The sequence below is a fragment of the Haliotis asinina genome, chromosome 7 (assembly GCF_037392515.1).
Source record: "Haliotis asinina isolate JCU_RB_2024 chromosome 7, JCU_Hal_asi_v2, whole genome shotgun sequence".
NCBI lineage: Eukaryota > Metazoa > Mollusca > Gastropoda > Lepetellida > Haliotidae > Haliotis > Haliotis asinina.
Window position 1 is genome coordinate 17,590,680 of NC_090286.1, and position 21,136 is coordinate 17,611,815.

Sequence of the window (21,136 nt, forward strand, 5' to 3'; positions counted from 1 at the left end):
GATCCTGCTCTTCCAATATTCATTGTAGATTCTAGGGGGATCACATCCAGTCGAACTTGTCTTCAGCAGAAGGCTTCGTTGACTAGAATGTGGTGACATCGAAAGTAACAAGCGTCCTGCTAGTTTCTGATGCAACTAAATGTCAAGATATTGTAATGAAGACTAGACTAGTATCTTCATTATGAGTATAGGGTCATTATCACTCATGCTAGTCTGTTTCAGATGTGCGCATGGACTTTCCACCATTATACTCTGCAGAGCGTCTGGCTTCCACAAGTCATGTGATAAAACAGGTGAGTGAAATCAGCGCCTCCGGGGAATTGTTAGTTGCTGAGCAATGATGAGGACTTCAAGGGATTTCAGGTATTTCCACTACCTTCGGCAGGGAAGAGGAGATAGGCAATAAGCATGAGTTCGGATAGGAAAAAATAGATCTATTACAGTTCACATTAATATTGTTCGCACAATCATCTTCACCTAATTGTATGTATAGAGACTGTAGGGATTATGCCATAACAATGATTCTTATGTTACGAATTATGAAATAATCATCTGAATCATGTGTTACATATCTTAAGAATTTAAACGCAATGATCCATAAACGTTCAAATGTATATTTCTGGAACGCAGTATCTGTCATCAGACATTGTGATGAAAATGAATTCTTACACGTTATTCGAATAGATGTACTTACGGATTTTATTCTTTTGTTGTGTTTTGCTGTTGTTCTGTGTGACGCCTACTTTCCAGTTTCTTGTCTCTTGAGATTGTACCGCCTGTTCCGCCACACTCTCCAAAACGCTTCCGTAAAAAAATGTTTAACAAAAATGTTTTACAAAAATGTTTAAAGTACTGTACGGCAAGTTTCATACATTTTAGTTCATTTGTTAGGTAAAAGTATTCATATAATCCATGTTGGCTTGGTTACTGAACACCGTTTTCACCTAAGTTAAAATCCATAAATCTGCCTGTCATTACACTATTAAATATAGTTGCAAGCAACGATGAGGGTTCCTTACCTTGAATATAATTCAGCTATTTGTAACTCACACGTTGACGTTAAAATTACTAATGGTTTGTTAATATGAATATCACTAATAGTCGAATGCTCTTCAACAGGAACTACTGGAAGTTTCTAGAAGCTGTTCTAAAAACATCTGAAAAAATATCACTTAGCTATCATGAATCTGAAAAGAAAGGGAAACTTTGTTCAAACAGTGACAAAAGGGAAACAGGTTTTAGGCCAATGATATCAGCTTCAGTGACTAATGCCTTTAATTGGAAGCCTTCTTGTATGCAGTACATGAAGCATGGTTGATTACTATCTCCTGTGAATTATCATTGAAATTTCATTGAAGACACTTACTTGTCCATGCTTTTGTGACATTATGGCTTGATTATTGTAATTCACTACTGCCTGGATCAATTCAACTATGCCTGTGCAAACTTCAGATGGTACAGAACTCAGCTGCAAGATTGATAAAAAGAACACGTAGACATGCGCAATTACGCCCATCTTGTATGGCTTCCAGAAACTGATGTTCGTGTTTAAAGCTCTTCACCGTCTAGCCCCTCGGCATCTGGAACCGCTGCAGTCAGCTTTTCTTCGGCAGCTTAATGTTACCAACACTCCATGGTGACAAGCGTTTTGCCAAAGCAGGAAGCAGGCCCTGCACTCTGTCATTCAAATGTGACTAAAAATGGAGGTAGTTTTTGCGTCAAGTCACACAGCAGTATTCCTGCTCTGCGACAGCGGCCTGACACAAACCAATCAATTATGTGATCAATGGAGAATATATCCCTCTTGAAATCTGGAGTATCTGCTGTTCAGAGCTTCCAATACTTTTAAATTAAGAAACACTGTGGGACAGTTGGAGTGTCTCTGATCATGCATTTCTCTTGCCCCAGGGGAAGGCACAAAACCCGACCAAGAATATCTTGGTCACAACATCTAAAATCCACACTACTTGAGTGTGCGATGGCGACTGGATGGCCTGACAATCCACGCATAAATGGCAAATCGCTTAAGCTGCATTGGGACAATGCCATACCCATGTATGCTTACCTGACGGAGCAAAATCTCCGAGATCAACTCCGGAGGCTAAAACATCTTATGCCCCGTGAGCCAGTTCAACCCACAACTGGTGCCCGTCAGGAACCTTTGCAAGAGCAAAATGCTCAAGTGGCAGCAGACCCAAAACTTCTTATGGACGTCTGCGTCAACCTCTTTCCTCTTCCTGGTGGAAACTCTTCCGAGAAAGAGCCAGTTGGCCCCGAAATTTTGGACCCTCACTCTTCCTCTTCTTCAGTTGCAGACCTTACCGAAAACCCTGTTTATATTTTGTTTACTTCTATTTATGAGGAAATTTGTGATTTACCTTTAGAGAAACGGAGGCCAATTAAACAACTAAACATGTCTTTTCCCAAAAATGAAATTGATTTACTTAATGAAATTATCTCTTTAAAACTTCCTGCGGACTGTTCATTACATGAAGTAAATTGTTGTGTCTATGCTGCCACTCGAACCTTGGAGGAACTTCACACAGTTTCCAAAGAAAAGTCTTGTAATACTACTAAAAATAAACCAAGAAAAAAACGGTTTCAAGTAAAATTAACAGAAACTAGAAAATATATTTCCTGGATAGAGCTGTGCCTGAAATTAAGATCATCAGGGAATCCCATGTCTAAACGACAAAAGGCAATCTGGAGAAAATTAAAATTACAGTACAAAACAACAAAAGAAAATGTACTGCTCCAAATTGTCGATTCCCTTAAGGCAAAAATAAAAGTTTGGACTGAAAGAAAGAAAAAATGGGAAAAGAGAAACAAATTTATCAAACAAAATAAACTTTTCAAAAATAATGAAAAGCAATTCTATAGGCAACTTAAAACAAGTGGTGATGGTGAGCATGATAAACGGCCTCCCATGGCAGCCAATGAAAGGTTCTGGAAACAGTTGTGGTCTGTACCCGGCAACTGTAACCTGGAGGCACCATGGGTCAGTGATTATGACCATGCAATGCATGAGAAAGTAACTAGGTCGTTTGTGTGTTACATCTCACCAGATTGCCTTAAAAGTGTCATTAAAAAGTCCAAATCTAATACAACTCCAGGGCCTGATGGCATTCGAAACCGGTATTGGAAACTGTTTCCCTGTGTCCAAGCACCACTCCTTCACTGTTTCAATTCTCTTGTGGATACAGGTGATGTTCCTCCATGGTTCTGCAAAGGTCGCACAATACTCCTTCCCCAAAAAGGAGACTTGACTGATCCCAAAAACTTCCGCCCTATCACATGTCTAAATACTCAATATAAATTATTCACAGGGTGTTTGACAAACCTCGTGTCATCTTACTGCTCGTCCAATGAGATAATTTACAGGGAGCAGAAGGGGGCGAGAAAGGGATGTTGGGGGTGCAAGGATCAACTTCTTGTACAGAAAATGATTTTGGAAGAGGCTTAAACCTATCACCGCAACCTCTCCATGTGCTGGATAGACTACAAAAAGGCATACGACTCTGTCCCTAACGAATGGATTCTGAAGTCTCTTCAGTGTATTGACCTCCCTGAGCGATTACTTGATTTACTCAAGTCTTTAATGAGTTGCTGGTTGACTCAACTTGAGATGTACTCACAAGGGCAGGTGCAGACTTCGGAATCTATTCCAATTAGAAGGGGAATTTTCCAGGGGGACTCCTTTAGTTCTTTGCTTTTTTGTCTGTCTCTGAATCCTTTGAGTTTTCTGCTCAATAGGGAGGATGGTTATCATCCTGGACCTCCTCAGCACAGATCCCCAACACCTCTTACTCATCTCCTCTACATGGATGATATCGAGCTCCTTGCCAAGGGAGAGACCAATTTGAAAGAACAGGTTCTCCTTGTCGAGTCCGTCTCTAATGATATAGGCATGACGTTTGGACTCGACAAATGTAATACTCTTCATTTGAAACGTGGCAAGGTAACTAATGATGGATCGGTCAAGTTACAAGGGGGAGGAGTTATTGAGCATCTTGTGGAAGATCAGGCCTACACCTATCTTGGAATGCAAGATCGAGACAAGCTCCAGAATGCCCAGATTCAAGATAAACTTCGGGCCAAGTATAAATCTCGTTTAAAGAAAATCTGGAGTTCAGAGCTAAATGCTCGAAACAAAGTCAAAGCCACCAATACTTTTGCTGTGCCAGTCCTCTCCTATTCCTTTGGAGTAGTTGATTGGACAAAACAAGACATCCAGAGTCTTGACCGCCTGACCAGAAGGATCATGTCTGATAACAGAGCACACCACCCTCGTTCCTCTCTTAATCATTTATATATGCCAATCAATTCTGGAGGTCGGGGTTTGATTAATGTGGAAGCTCTTCATGACAGAATTTTATTGTAATGTCTCGCATGCATCCCAAGTACACTGTCGTCAGGCTCCCCATTGTTCTCTTACCCTTGGGTACCCTTACCCTTGGTTTGGTACCTCCTGATCTCTTAGCGCAGATGAGGAGAGTGCCTGGGTTCTCCACCCGGAGCACAGCCCTTCTGACAATCTGGGTAATGCAGAAGGCTGCAGTGTTGGGGAGCCTCCATATTCTCCGGAAAGTTCTTGGTGGGTTCGACTAGGCAGTGTTTCCTGGGAGAAGTCCCATTCGCTGTCTGGGCTGCGTGTAGAGGGGGCGAGGGCCCTGAGCTGATGATGAGCTTGACCAGCCTGACTGTGCCAGGATCACCCAAACCCTCTCTGCTGCAGTTCATTTGTAATCTGTAAAACATAATAATTAATAATAAAATCATGAACGATTACAATAGATTTCCTGCTTAGCAGCAAGGAGCCCTAATTAAATCATTAACTATTCAAAATGACAGGCAGGTGAGTAAAAATTACCTTCACATGTTCCTACTGACCATCCTTGGTCAGGATGTAGTCTCCTTGTTTGTTTGACTACTATATTCATAGAGTCCTCATCATCGGCTTTGCTGAAATAAAAACAAACGTCATTTTCCTTGCACTCCATTCATTCAACACAATGTTTAATTAATTAATTCATTCAACACAATGGCTAATTAAAAGAAAAGATCGTCAGTGAAAATTATACATCCAAGCAAACTACAGATTTATCACTTTCAATACATATATTGTTCTGAATGTTTACCATTTTGTAGTTAAATGATTTAAAATGACTTCCAAACAGACTAACCACCCTTTATGTTATTTCATGCCTTTCTATGTACATAATCTTTGCCAAAGTTGCGCAACCGGTAAGTGAACAGCCTGACATAAAGATCCTCTTACTTTAAAAATTTGCCATGACAAACGATGTAAGAAATCCCCCGTGAACCAGAAAAACAGAAGAAAGACAAGTAAAAAAACATTCAAATTTTGTATTATTATGCAACGAGAGCAAGTTATACAAATTCACTGGTCAATTTCACAATACGGATTTCTAATACAATACAAGTGAGACAAAATCTAAGGCAATGGGTCACAAAATATAATATAATATAAGTCTCACTGCAAGAGATAAACAGTCATGCAGAATGTAACACAGTGATTGTCAGTAATGTTTTACTTACATTTTACCATAACCTTTGAAAATAATACAAGCGAAAACATACATTCAAGAAATGAGCTTGATAATCTATCTGGATTTCTGTCCTTAATGAAATAATTTTTTAAACGTTATTTGACAAAGAACTTTGGCCTTACCTGACACGGCCGAGGTACTCTGAGTTTCTTGCATCCATTTGCATTTTTCTTCTCCAAGTCAGCGATTCTTTAGAGTGCTTTTACGGAAAGTGAGGTGGCCATGGCAAAGTTTATAGGAAATGTAACACAACGTAGCCATCTTATGCTTTTAAAGTTTTCAAAATAATTGCTAGGAAAACAAACTTGTCACATATAATTAAAATGTGAGCTATTCCAAGAAATGAAACAGTTGAATCATAACATTTCCAGAGTTTGTTTTTTTCTTCAAATAAATATGTAATAAATATAACAGATAACACAACATATTTCAGTTTTCTTATTTAAGCGGAAACCTCATTGTCATTGTCCTCACCCCCTGTACAGAAACCTAGCAGAAACCTACATTACCCAGGATCCACAAGGTTTCCGCAACTTACTTATCCTAGCTATAAAGGTTTCAGTGAACTGAAACTAAATGGAAACTCCCAACTACAATTTCAGTTAATTAAAAATGATGGAAACCAAGGGTTGTTAGTTTCAGTTGAAACTATGCAGAGACACTCAATGTGCATTTCCTGAAACTGAAACCTAGTGGAAACCTACATTACCCAGTATCCATCAGGTTTCCTCAAAAACGGAAACCAAGTTTTTTTGCTGTGGAAGTTTTTCAGTTGTGCTCTGGAAATGAAAGACACCTCACACTTTGGAAACATTTTCCATGGAAACCGAGAAATAAATAAATCAATGCCATATATCTGTAGTCAGCAAAAGTCACCATTTCAAGATCTGTCTGATATATCTGCCAGGATCTGCTAAAATATATGAAATGGTTTTCGAGTTGTGCCCTGGAAACGAAGCCCATCCCTCCATTTTGAAACTAAATCCGTAATGTTTCCATGGAACCGAGAATATATTAAATCACAATAATAAAAATATTAAATCACCTGTAAATAGCAAACAGCACCACTTTGGGGTCTGCCACACATATCTACCAAGTTTTACTGACAGATATTAAGAATTAAGAAGTTTTTGAGTTCTGCTCCAGAAACAAAACACACCTCTCACTTTTGAGACTATGTTCGAAACGTTTCCATGGAAACCGAGAAAATAAATTAAGACAAAAACCTGTACATAGCAAAGGGCACTTGTAGAAAAATATTGAATGGAAACGAAGCCCATCCCAAAATTTGACTAACACCAAAGTGTTCCATAGAAAAATGAGAAAAACAAAAATGCCAAAATTTGTAAACAGCAATAGGCACAACCATAGGTTGAGATTATTATATCTTTAAATTTTGGTCTCAAAATATATGGAAGATTTCTGAATTATGATCCAGAAACAAAATGATTACGGACGGACGGTTGACCCCCAGGCCCCGGCATATAATGCGGGGGGATAAAAATATAAACACCATATATCTGTAAACAGCAAAAGGCACGACTTCAAGATCTGCCTCATATATCGGACATGATCTGTTGAAAGATATCAAATGGTTTTCGAGTTGTGCTGCGGAAACAAAGTCCATCACTTTCTTTGACAGTAAGTCAGAATTGTTTCCATGGAAACAGGGAAAATTAAAAATGACAAAAATTCGTAAATGGCAAATGGCACGACTTGAAGATCTGTCTCATACATCTGCAGAGATCTACTGAAAGATATTAAGAAGTTTTTTAGTTCTGTTCCGGTAATGAGGCCAATCCCTCGCTTTTGAGACAAACTCCAAATGGTTTCCATGGAAACCAGAAAAAATAAAACTGACAAAATTCTGCAAATAGCAAATGAAACCACTTTGGGGTCTCCCTTACATATCTGCCAAGCTCTATTGAAAGATATCATGAACTTTCTGAGCTGTGCTCCAGAAATGAAGCCCATCCATCCCTTCGAGATAAGTTCGAATCATTTTCATGGAAACCGGAAAAGAAAATAATGACATATATCTGGAAAGAGCAAAAGGCACCACTTCAAGATCTGTCTCATATATATGCCAAGATCTGTTGAAAGATATCAACTGGTTTTCGAGTTGTGCTCCAGACACAAAGCCCATCCCTCCTTTTAGAGACTAAGTACAAATCGTTTCCATGGAAACCAGAAGAAACAAAAATGACAATAATCTGCAGGCAGCAAAAGGCACCACTTTGGGGTCTGCCTCACATACTTGCCAAGTTTTGCTGAAAGATATCAACAAGTTTTTGAATTCTCCTCTGGAACAAAGGTCACCAATCCCTTTTGTGACTGAATCATTTCCATGGAAACCGAGAAAAATAACAAGAGGCATCAGAAGATGACATATCCCCCCCAGCCCCCACATATTTCGAATGACAAATCATTTTCATGTTTTTTTTAGACTAAGTTTGAATTGTTTCCATGGAAATCATGGAAAATATAAATGCCATATATCTGTAAACAGCAAAAGGCACCACTTCAAGATCTGTCTCATATATCTGCCAAGATCTATTGAAAGATATCAAATGGTTTTTGAGTTGTGCTCTGGAAAAGAAGCTCATCCCTCCAATAAGAATTATTTCCATCATAAATGAAAATGCCACAACTTTGTAAATATCTAAAGGCACCACTTTGAGGTCTGATGTTGGTAATAACTGTTAGTTTGGACTGGAAAACATGTTAAGAAATGGTACAGTCATAATAAAAACATCACCTTGTAAGAACCTTTTGAAAGGTGATGTTCCTTTTTCCTATTTATGTGGTTATCACTTACTCCTTTGATGAAATATTTTGGCAGCTCAACTGACCATTCTTCCCTTGCACCTAACATTCATTAAAACTGTTTACAACCGTATCTTAGAATGATAAATTACACCAAATATGAGTATTACCAAATACAAATTAGCGACTGCTGCTTGTAAACATCCATGACATCCTTCAGGGATGACCACTATTGACTGATTTTGCAGCCTGTGTGTTGTGACGTCAGTAACTGATCATCAAAGGGGATTGTATTTAGGTCCTAAGAGGTGATCTTGGCAGCAAAGATACTTAACATGTTTATGAAATGATTAGCAAAAACAATCGTGAGCAACTCCGAAATAGCATTGACATTTCATATTAACTGATCTGACTGACTACACACACTAAAATGAAAAGTAATATTTACCATAGAGATATGCTGATGCTGGAATTCTTCCTGGATTTAGAGTTGACACTCTTATAAGTGATGCCAGACACAGCAGGGAAATGGACATAAACACTGAAAGCACATAAAACATGATAATGCACCACTGAATGAATTTGATGAATAATTTCAAAAGACAAAATTGTTCATTTGAAAATTAAAGGAATGTCCCTCTGTAATCATAAAATAACACATTGTAATGATATTTATTGTCTCATTAATATTTCCTTACTGATTATACAGTCATTATCTAAGGCTAAATTAAAAAAAGTGAAATGTTTCTCGGGCATCAGCATGTCACTTCTATTTGTGTGTGTAACCATTTTTATTGCCATCTAATAAAAAAAATAATTGTAATCATCCATATTTCTTGTCCACTACAAGAATGAATGTCTGTAAGAACTCACTAACACAAAAATAAAAATGTGTTCTTCCCTCATCACTATTTTTTCTATAAAAAATTATAAAAATAGTCCTACAGCTCACTTCACTTCTGAAAAAAAGGCATATTTGAAAGGACAAATCATCTGACAGTTACTTGATGTTTTCTCAGATTAAGCTTGAATCGTTTCCATGGAAGTCATGAAAAATATAAATGCCATATATCTGTAACCAGCAAAAGGCAGTAGTAGAGGGAATGGTGGTACGGGACCACATTCCAGATCCCCAGCAAATTTGCAGGAAAACCAGAGGTGCATCACATCTGAGACTAAATATACAACTGGTTTTCGTCTGCCAAAAACATTCACATATAGTAGTGGAACTATGTTTAAACAGGGGTGTGGGGGATTCCCCAACTCTATAAAACAAGAGTCATCAGAAGATGACATATCACCCCGGCCCCCAACATGTTTGAAAGGACAATTAATTTGAGAGTTACTCATTGTTTTTTTAGACTAAGTTTAAATTAACCTAAAAGTGCTTTATGGTTCAACTTCTTTAATATACAAGGTCACAACGTTTCGAGACAGATTCTAGTCTCTTCTTCAGGTGAGGTGAGGATAAGACTAAAGGGTTGTAGTATATATACACATAACAGTAGACCGATAACAATGGGTAACAAGATATACAGGTTTGTACTGATTGATGTACAGGCTTCAACTGATTGGAGTGCAGGCTTGTGTTGATTAGGTTAACAAGTTACAGGTAAAGATGTTTGGATAAAGATTAGTCACTGAGGATAAGGTGGTTCCATGCATTGGGTAAGTAAACACCTCCGTCTCTGTTGATTGAGGGCTTGTTCCTCTTGATTGCAATGGCTTCTAGGAGCTTGATAGTCAGTGGTCGACCAGTTTCACCAATATATGTCTCTTTACAACTACATTGGATCTGGTAGATGCATCCTGCTGGATTGTTGCGTTTAGGTGTTGTTGGCCCGCGTCCATTAGCTGATAGTAGCGTTTTCAGGTTGGTGTCGCTACGGAAGATGACGTCTATTCCTGTTGTTTTCTTGATGAAATATACATGATTGCCTTTGAAGAAACTGCCCTGAAAACTGCACCATTCACCCCAAAGCATTGGTTCTGCAAAGTAGATGATCTCCTTGCCCTCCTGGACGACAACCAAGATCAAGAGGCCCTGCTGTAACACTTGAATTCCCAACACCCAAGAATTCAGTTTACAAGGGAAGAAGAGACACACCAACAGCTTCCCTTCCTGGACATTCTTCTCCATTGACATCAACAATCCATAGCCACCAGTGTTTAAACCAACACATACAGATCAGTACATTCATCACCAGTCCAACCATCATCCCCAGATCAAGAAAGGCATAGTAGCTATCCTGGCACGAAGAGCAAAAGCAGTCTGCAGTCCTGACAGCCTCCACAGTGAATTAAAACACCTGAAATCAACCTTCCAAGACCTAAACAAGTACCCACCCCATCTAGTGAGCAACACCATCACCAAGACCCTGAAAGAAACTCCCAAGTCAACTAAACCAGAACCTTCCCCCATCAGAATTAACATACCATACCATGGCCAGATAAATCATCGCATCAGCTGTCTCATCAAGAAAACAACAGGAATAGACGTCATCTTCCGTAGCGACACCAACCTGAAAACGCTACTATCAGCTAATGGACGTGGGCCAACAGCACCTAAATGCAACAATCCAGCAGGATGCATCTACCAGATCCAATGTAGTTGTAAAGAGACATATATTGGTGAAACTGGTTGACCACTGACTATCAGGTTAAAAGAGCACAAAACATCAGTTCAAAATTTGGATCAGAAATCTGCCGTATGTGAACACATCATGCACAACCCCAATCGCAAAATTGTTTGGGACAACACCAGTGCCCCGTTGTTCAAAACAACCTTAGCTACGATCAACCTTAAGCACTAAGGTTAGAGTTACGATCACCTTAAGAAAAAGATACTCCTGTTGCACAAAACAACCTTAGGGCAACCTTAACTTGGGCTCCAACCTTAGCCGTAACCTTAACCCGTGGATGCCAATTTTTTTTTTTTCAAGCGCACATTTTCATGAGGTTTGAAAAGTGAACGTTGTGCGAGGATTGCGCTATCGTGGTCCTGGATCTGTGTACGGCTATAAAATTACACAGAAATGTAGAATATTTAATTTGAGAAATAGATACTGCTAAATGTTGTCCAAAACTTTTGTGTGCGTTAAAAATCATTCCGTTTTCATCGTGTACCAATAAAAGCACTCTGCTACGATTTTTTTAAATTATCATCTTTACGAAAAGTGTGAGCGAAGAAAATACAGCCTAATGTCAGAACGACATAAGTGTACATGAAATGGATTTATGTGCTAATGCACAACGTTATAAGCTCAATATTAAAACTTGCCCGCAATAAATGTCAAAAATGGATTCTCCTCTATGACGTCCACTGGGAGATGATGCACGCATAAAGATAAGGGGGCATAACTCTGCTATGCTTTACACCAGGTCAGTGTAACTAAGATCACATGGAGAGAATTTGCTGTGAATACGGACAGTATATTTTCGTCATGTTTTGTACACAATGAACAAACCTATTCCAATACAAAGTTCCCCAATGTGAGCAGAGACGTTTGGTTAGTTTCACAGTTTATAAGGAAAGATACCAATGTACTACATGAGAAATCGATTTGGATGGCAATACATAATTTAGTTCTTAGATTCCCAAATTCTCCTGTTTGTGTAGATGTATTTTGATTAAGTTTGCATCGCTATTAATGGAGTAACAGACACATCTTCAAATGTAATGACATTATATAATAACATAACTGAAAATGATGCAACATTTTAGTTGACGTCATGGCATGTTTTGTGCATTTTCTGACGTCGGAAAAAGACGACACTGCTTTGTTGATTAGTATATATCTCACCTAATTTCCATCGAATATGTCAAAGGTCTCGGTTTCTATGCCAGAATTCAACACACTTTAGACAAAACGAAATAGTGTCCTGAATATATCAACAATTAGACGGTTTTACTACGTAACTTATTGTGAGCAACACGTGCACCTGCCTGGCATCAATTTAGCTTAAATGAATATTCATTTAGGATAGAAACATTTATGATTATGTTATTTCTCTTCATAGGTATGCAATGAAAGGTAAAAAGAGAGAACTATTATAATAGATTGTGTACGTAATTTAAGGTTTGTCCAAATTAAGACATGACCTGTTATATATTCTTAAGCAGTTTTCGTATAAATAATGAGTTAGATATCCTAGTTGCTATCAAAATATGTTTCAAAACGTTTTTGACAAACTCGCACCTGGTCAAAATATGCAAAATATACATCACAATACTGAAAGTGCAATCGGAATGATTATGGACATTGTGTTTACTCTTGTTCAACCGACCTTCTCCTTAAAGAAAGTGGCTAATATGTGCAACAATGTTGACGTGTGACATCACAACCCATGACCGATTTCTTTCAAAATGGCGGCTTTGCTGACAAGGGTACATCGGATTTTGCGAGGAGTCTTGCCTTGATTCAGGGATCTTTTGAACATAAATATGAGATGTAAGTAATCAGAATTATTCTGAGTATCTGTGTATTGTTATATGTCTTTATCGTTTACAATGTAAATGACGGAAGTAGCCAGAAATGCCGATAAGTACCGTTGTCGTTCTGCTTGATTTTGCGTCAGTCATGGCGTCACGCTGCACGGAAACTTTGACAGTTGCTTATGAATCATTAAATGATTGCATTGTATATTTTTTTAACTTGCTATTTCTTGCTGCGATACTCTTCAACTTAATATTCTAGGCGTACTTAACCATTGTAAGCAATGATTAGACTGCTGGATGCTGGAAAATTTCCGAAAATGCCACGTAGTGTAAAATCAGATTTTTTCTTTGTTTACATTTGAAACGCACAGTCTTTCGAGCACCGTGTTCGTTCTCGTTCGTTTTATGTAGACAGTTGGTGTTGATGACAAAGACCATTTGTAATTTGATTCTATGATGTGTGGAGAATTCAATGATGCATTTGTCGCAGCAGACTATGAAGTATACATGATATAATAGGCGTCTCAATATCAACCTTGTCGAAACGTGATTTTGTAAACACTATCCAATATGGCGGAAAGCACACTTCGGCGTTCGTGTAAGTGTATTTTCCAAAACATCCCAACCAATTCTTGGTTCATCGGTGACGTTTCAGAATTATCATAATTGGTTTTCATGAAAACTTGATATCAGTGATCATTAATATGCTTTTTTTGACATTCCCATTTCTGTACACTCTCTGCTTCCTCAAAATAAAAACAGCCGCCATATACCCTGTCCAACCTTAGAGACGCTAAGGTTGGGTCGAACCAACCTTAGTTATCAACCTTAACTTAAGGTTAACCTTAGTAGAGGTTGTTTCGTGCAACGGGAGGCTAACCTTAGTAAAGGTCTAAGGTTGAAATCTTAGAGAAAAGGTTGACCTTAAGAGATAAGGTTGTTTTTAACAACGGAGCACAGGACATTAGTTAGGAACACCAGTGACTTCAAAAAACGGAGCTCCTAGAAGCCATTGCAATCAAGCGGAACAAGCCCTCAATCAACAGAGACGGAGGTGTTTACTTACCCAATGCATGGAACCACCTTATCCTCAGTGACTAATCTTTATCCAAACATCTTTACCTGTAACTTGTTAACCTAATCAACACAAGCCTGCACACCAATCAGTTGAAGCCTGTACATCAATCAATACAAACCTGTATATCTTGTTACCCATTGTTATCGGTCTACTGTTATGTGTATATATACTACAACCCTTTAGTCTTATCCTCACCTCACCTGAAGAAGAGACTAGAATCTGTCTCGAAACGTTGTGACCTTGTATAATGAAGAAGTTGAACCATAAAGCACTTTTAGTTTGATTCCTCCAACTTTTAAATGCCTTTGAAACAACTTAAGTTTGAATTGCTTCCATGGAATTCATGAAAAAATGCCACATATCCGTAACCAGCAAAGTCACAATTTCATATATCTGCCAAGATCTGTTGAAAGATATGAAATGGTTTTCGAGTTGTGCTCTGGGAACGAAGCCCACCCCTCCATTTTGAGACTAAATCCGAAACATTTCCATGGAGACCAAGAAAATAACACATCACAAAAACCTTTAAAAACCAAAAGGCACCACTTTGGGGTCTGCCACACATATCTAGAAAGTTTTACTAACAGACATTAGAAGTTTTTGAGTTCTGCTCTGGAAATGAAACACACCTCTCAATTTTCAGAATAGGTCCAAAACTTATCCATGAAAACTGGAGAAAATGATAAATCACAAGATCCTGTACACAGTAAAAGGCACCACTTTAGGTTCTGATTGATATATCTACCAAGTTTTGCAGAAAAACATTGAATGGTTTTTGAGTTCTGCTCTGGAAAAATGAAGCCCACCCCTCCATTTTGAGACTAAGTCTGAAATATTTCCATGGAAACTGAGAAAATAATACATCACAAAAACCTGTAGAGAGCAAAAGGCACCACTTTGGGGTCTGCCACACATATCTGCCAAGTTTTATGGACAGATATTAAGAAGTTTTTGAGTTCTGCTCTGGAAATGAAACACACCTCTCAATGTTGAGACTATGTCCGAAACTTTTCCATGGAAACCGAGAAAACAATACATCACAAAAACCTGTAGAGAGCAAAAGGCACCACTTTGGGGTCTGCAACACATATCTGCCAAGTTTTATGGACAGATATTATGAAGTTTTTGAGTTCTGCTCTGGAAATGAAACACACCTCTCAATTTTGAGACTATGTCCGAAACGTTTCTATGGAAACCGAGAAAATAATAAATCACAATAACCTGTACATAGCAAAAGGCACCACTATAGGTTCTGATTGATATATCTACCAAGTTTTGCAGAAAAATATTGACCGGTTTTTGAGTTCTGCTCTGGAAACGAAGCCCACCCTACCATAAGACTAACACCAAAATGTTCCATGGAAAATCAAAAAAAAAATATAAATGCCTAAAATCTGTAAACAGCAAAAGGCACAACCATAGGCTGAGATTACTATATCTATCATTTTTGGTCTAAAAATACTGAATGGTTTCTGAGTTATGCTCCGGCAACAAAATGATTACGGACGAACGGACGGACAGACGAGGCGCCGACTAATAATTACAGTTTAAATGTGTGGGGATAAAGCCCCACGAGGTATCCCACAACACCACCAACGTTTATATATGAACAGGGTATCCTGGGTAAACAACAGCATAGCAACTGCGTTCATACAGGAATGCGTCTCTACAATGTTTGTCAACAAGCCAACTCCTATATAATTAAAATATAAATTCAACTGGTGGGATACAAACTTGGAATGAGCAGCTGCATAATACTGGATTAGTCCACACCTCAACCGATTGAGCTACTCAGGACTGACAGCAACAATCTCAGTTTAACGGGTCTATCCTGTTATGAACACTGTGATCACATGATAGCTCTATGGCAACGATGGTATATTACTTATGGTATGTGCCTCACATGATCAATTAAGTCTGCACCGGCTGAGAGCTGGTTTCACAATGTATACAACCTCACAAGGGATAGATAAAGTCTGCGCTGGTGGAGAGCTGATTATATAGCTTTTATGAGGCATGGCCAAAAACTCCCTATACCACTCTCTATAAACAGGTGTTGTGAGGGTATCCCCCACATTCACTTCAGCGAAACATTTTATCGTGTATCTTCTATTATGCTGTTGGTTTTCATAATAAATGCTTGTTGGCCTTGTTGTATCCCTTGTTTTATATATATTTTTTTCTCAGCATCACTTATAGATGTTTTATGAACCTTTGATCGAATCTGTTCTTTTATTTTGCTGTATTTTTCTAGTTCGCCTAGGACCAAACTTCATTAGTCTTTTGAGATTTTGTTATCATAGAGTGCAGTTGATCTTCTATCATGTTTAACTTTGCACCAGCAAAAATTTCATCGTGTTTCCTTGCTTTGCGATTCAATTTTAAATACCGACCCAACTGTTCCTGTCACTACAGCTGCTAAATTCAAGTCCTAACACCACCGGTGCGGCTACGACTGTTGTCAACAGCCCAGCTCCTACTGCTCCTAATCCTATGCTAGTTGCCATTAGGGTGGTATCAGCACTATCTATGTAGTATAAAGCTCTATTGTATTTCTTATGTAGTGATGCACGGATATCATGCTCTAGTTCTAGCTGGCGTTTTATTTTATATATCTGTTTCAGTTGAAATCCATCTACACCCTTTATATTTCCTTCATTATCTACGACTGGATACAACCCCATTCTATTTGTCTATAATATAGTTTAGGAATTACTTTTTAATTATCTGTCATTAATTTTTGAATGTTATATTTTAAGCATATAAGGTTTAAATTATGGTACAGGTAAATGTGTGAGACAGAAATATAAATTATATCATCTATAATAAGAACCCCATCGAGGCTTGTTGATGGTGGGTAGCCTTTCCTTATTACGATTAAGCAACGTTTATTCCCATGCCTTTTATCCCAAGATATCTTAAGACCACCTAAATGTAATCTTGGATCGGAAATACTATCTGCGAGGTATACGTCTATAATAAGTGTTGTGTGTGGTTTTGTGACAAATGAATTCGTAAAATAATCTTTTTGGTAATCATATAAATTGTTAGCAGCTAAAATGGCATACGGGGGGCTGGATGTGGCTAACATGTTGCTAACATGGTATTCATAACACTTGTTTAGTATTATCTTCTACAGGTCTAAAGGACGTGAGACGAATGCCGTTGTTAGTAATTTTGGAAATGAGATTATTTTGATCAAAAATGATGTAAGGGTTGGTTAGTATTATTTTTATTAACCATTCAAGCTCTGTAAAATCTGCTAGTGGCATTCATTTGTATATGTTATCTTTAAAGTATAAGAGGTGTGGGGTGGCTTCTTCACCAGGTAAATTGAATCTTTTTGTGTCTACTAGATCACCCAGTGTTACACTGGAGCTTACCATTGTTTATAATACTGTTAGAAAATACTTTCCAACTGTTTTTCTGTTAATGCCCCATGTGCATATTTTAAACGAATAAGATTGAAGTGCTCGGATAGAAAAATCTTGGTTAGAGATATTGCGTCTTCCACTGTCACTGTGACACCAGGCAAACAGGTGTATGAATCACCACCCACCCACACATAAATTTCGCAAACTTCATCTTTATGATTTCTATACCACCGGAGTTTGATTCCTTTCATGATCTCAACACCGCTCTGCAATAATGGTTCACCTAGCATGACTTGTATGGCCAGCGTGCTACCATCTACAAGGCTTTCTAGGAGGGTGGTTACACCGTTGAATTCAGTAACCAACTGCAATGCTGCGGTCTCCCTGGGTTTACACGACAGCATGTGGGTTGCTCTACTCAAGACTGGTCTGATGATTACACTGCATCTTTGTGATGGGACGTAAGCCACGAGCAGGTTTTTTTTGTTTACGACTTTGTTTAGGTAGTGGTCTTTGTTTTCAATGAAAACGTATGGGGAAATTAGTGTTATGTTGAGAAGCCAGTCTATGGTAATATCATTCACTTGCGGTCATTAGTGTATATTAGAGAGTATGGTATGTTTTGATAAGTATCTGTTGGCCAATCAAAGTCTTCTTAATCTCGCAATTTACCACCGAACGATAGGTGTATTCTCCATTCGTCCGCGTCATTGCGAACTATATCGTATCATGTGTTGCTGTCAGATCCTAATGTATCTAGGTTAAAAGTACTACCAGATCAACCGATGGCAGGAACATCAACTCGTCTGTAAATGCTGTTCATAAGCTTAAAAGCGTATATTTTACCATCTATTCATGAGTCATCAAACCCTCTAGTATCACCTAGGTCTGATAAACCAACACTAATGCATTTTTTATTCGCATTCCTGGCCCTTGATTACAAGCCATTTTGTATATATAGTGTTATGCTTAGGTATCCTATATTTACAGTATTATTTTTTGTATCTAAAATTGATATTTACAATTCAGAAATATTACCATTTGTTAATTTTTTACATTGACGAGATGAAAATGACTTGTGTGTCCCTCATCGTATTTTTCTGTTTTAACCAGTACAGCCCTCAACAACGTGGAAGGACGTTGACATTGTACATTATCCATTGTGCTAAGCTGGTCGAGGTGAACGCATAACTTATGGTATGGAATTAGCTCTGGTACTTTTGTACCAGTGAAGACAGACTGTGGGTTTATGTCGCTTATTGGCAGCCCTAATATCTTCGCCAACGCTCGACCGTGTCTCGAAATGTTTTTTATATTATTGTTGTCTAACACCACTGTTCCATTTGAGTCATTTATTTTAAGTTCAGCTCCTAAGGGTTTGAAAAAATTCATCTTTGAGAGAACACACATCTGTAGTATTAGTTATTAAGTTTCTGATTCCATTGAAGAACATCTTATTATTATTTTCATTAATGTTTGTCCATCGTGGGTAGTAGGTGATATCGCATAGTGCTATTTCGAGTTGGCCAGACGTGTTATCAAAGGCATGTATAAGTTGAATGGTCTCACCGTTCGTTATATTCAGAAGAGTAATGTACCTATTATGATATAAATTATACATAATGTCCATATTATAACATAAATTATATATAATAAAAATATGTATGAACCTGAAGTATGTCACCCCCAAAACAATGACATAAATGCCTCCGACTTCACATACATGAAAATATTGGTTAATGCGGATGGTTCGCATTTCAAAACCCAGTTTATAGATGTGTTTGGAAAATATAAGCTATTAGTCATTGAGGAGAAATCTGTCCCCATATGGTTCAATAACCCGATGCAGTTTTGGCAGAATAAACTCAATTTCGCGATATGGTGCGCTACTACTGGGTGCGGTCTGACGTTGACAGACACTAGGCATAATGCCTTGAGTATATCCGTTTTCACGTTTCACGTATACTACCAGATCAGGCGTTATCCTCAAGGAGATCAGCGCTCCACTTCCAAAGGATAAGGAGTGGAATGTAACGATCAACCGATATGCTAGACGGGCTTAAGAAAGGATTTGTAAAGAATTCAGAATTAACCCTAAGACCGTTTGGCGTTTACCAAGTCTAAACCATGGTTTAGGAATTTCCTACAGCGATGGGCTCTCAGTAAAAGCATTAAGAAAAGATATACTAACGAACTTTATGGAACGAGAAATGTTTAGTACGGGAAATTTTTTCCATGCCTTAGCTGATATTGTTCCTAAACCTACCAAATATGGACCCCAGCCAGTGAAAGATGCCAGCGATGATTTACTGAAACGAGGTATACTTAGGCAGGACTTTGCTCTGTCGAGTAATGAATGGAGAGATGATTGTATGAATTTTAAAGGTGATGTTGCTTTCACTATCCAAAAGTGGAGCAGCCTCCCGGTTAGGAAGATGATTGGAAAATAATTATGCTGGATACATCGAAAGGATACACTCAGACTGGTTTTATCCATTTAAACAATTCGATTAGAACTTACATGTGGGCTATTCTCGGTGCTATATCGCAGATGCGCTTCAATATCATAGATTATGGAACCGCTTACGATGTGCAGAAACAATTCGTGGCTAATATTGAGGACATGATAGTATTGCTGGTAGATCTGCCTAGTGCTATAAAACGATATCAGGACACATTACAATAAACCAGGTCAAAAGTCGACTACGTGTTCGGTGTGGGATTATACATGACTCCGAGTGACATGCATCTGAGAATCAAATAAAATAATGGGCTACAACAATGAAATAATCATCGCCAACCAAAAACTGTTGTTAATGCTGACGTCAATGCCTCCCATGTACCACCATCCACTGGGGCCACTGGTGAAATGGGTATAGTGGCATCACCACCTGAGCCAAGGGTTAAACACAGGGGTGTTGGCCCCACAGTATCCTCCACCGTGCAGGCGTCCAATCAGCAGCACACCAATCGTAAAACAGCATTGTTTGTCGGAGGGGTCGCGGTCGGTTTGTGCCTTATTTGCTTAAAAATTCCCTAGCGTCAACGTACACCAGCCCAGCCACACCGACGATGAATGCCCAGATATTGACCAAGCCACACGGCAGTTTTTCCTCAGGCTGCTGAGCAGCCACGATACGATACTTCCGGGCAGGGCTACTGCGGTCTCACCAAGTGATTTCAGTTTTTTAATCCTGTCTCTGGCATCGCCACCTGGTGTGGGCTGTGGTGGAACCCCACTGGGGACCCCCCTCCAGTAACAGATGCTACAATAGTCGATATGATTAAGCCCAATGCTGTCAGAATGCTGGCAATGGTGATGCCTTGCTCTCGGAACAATATTTGTATCATGTTGGCAACTTGGTTTCCTCATTCAGTATTCTATCGATTGTTTCCCGAATGCGCCTGATCTGGGATTGCAGCTGTTCCCAACTTGAGGAAGCAGATTCTAATCACGTGCGTCTCTCATCTTCTACATTACTAATTCGTTCTGTGATGCGACACATAATATCATCGTCTTCCATTTCACTGAGTTTGTTTTTTTCACGAGTGATGTGCTCATTGAGTTCGTTGAGTTTCCCCATATTGTTCGCAAGTTCTCCGCGTGCATGTTTCAAGGCTTCCCCTAGACCGCACAGTTCCCTCATTGGAAATTTAAAGCCCGGCAATGGTTGGATATCGTCCATAGTTTTGAAACTATATCTATATTAAAAATATTAATATATAATAATGTCATATGGTAGAAAACTAAATCCTTTTCGAAGATTAAGAGAACAACTAGGCGTCAAAGTTGTGCGCCGGTCGGTTACTGTTACAAACAAACCCAACAAGATAAACCAGAACCAAGTACTGTTGGTTTGATTCCCAAACTTGGGTGTGAACGACGTCATAGTGCCAGGTGCGGCACGAT

The 21,136-nt window shown here is 38.7% G+C and overlaps 1 protein-coding gene across 2 annotated transcripts in view; it reads right to left on the reverse strand.

Annotated features, from left to right (window-relative positions):
* Positions 1-21,136, reverse strand: part of LOC137291111 (palmitoyltransferase ZDHHC21-like) — a 312,776-nt gene that overhangs the window by 220,102 nt on the left and 71,538 nt on the right. For both annotated transcript variants that reach the window (XR_010957245.1, XM_067822392.1), the window contains exon 3: positions 8,785-8,877. Coding sequence is in view for 1 of the 2 variants with exons in the window: in XM_067822392.1 (XP_067678493.1) it covers positions 8,785-8,877 (93 nt within the window). In the remaining variant the exon portion in view is untranslated. The remainder of the gene's footprint in view (positions 1-8,784; positions 8,878-21,136) is intronic.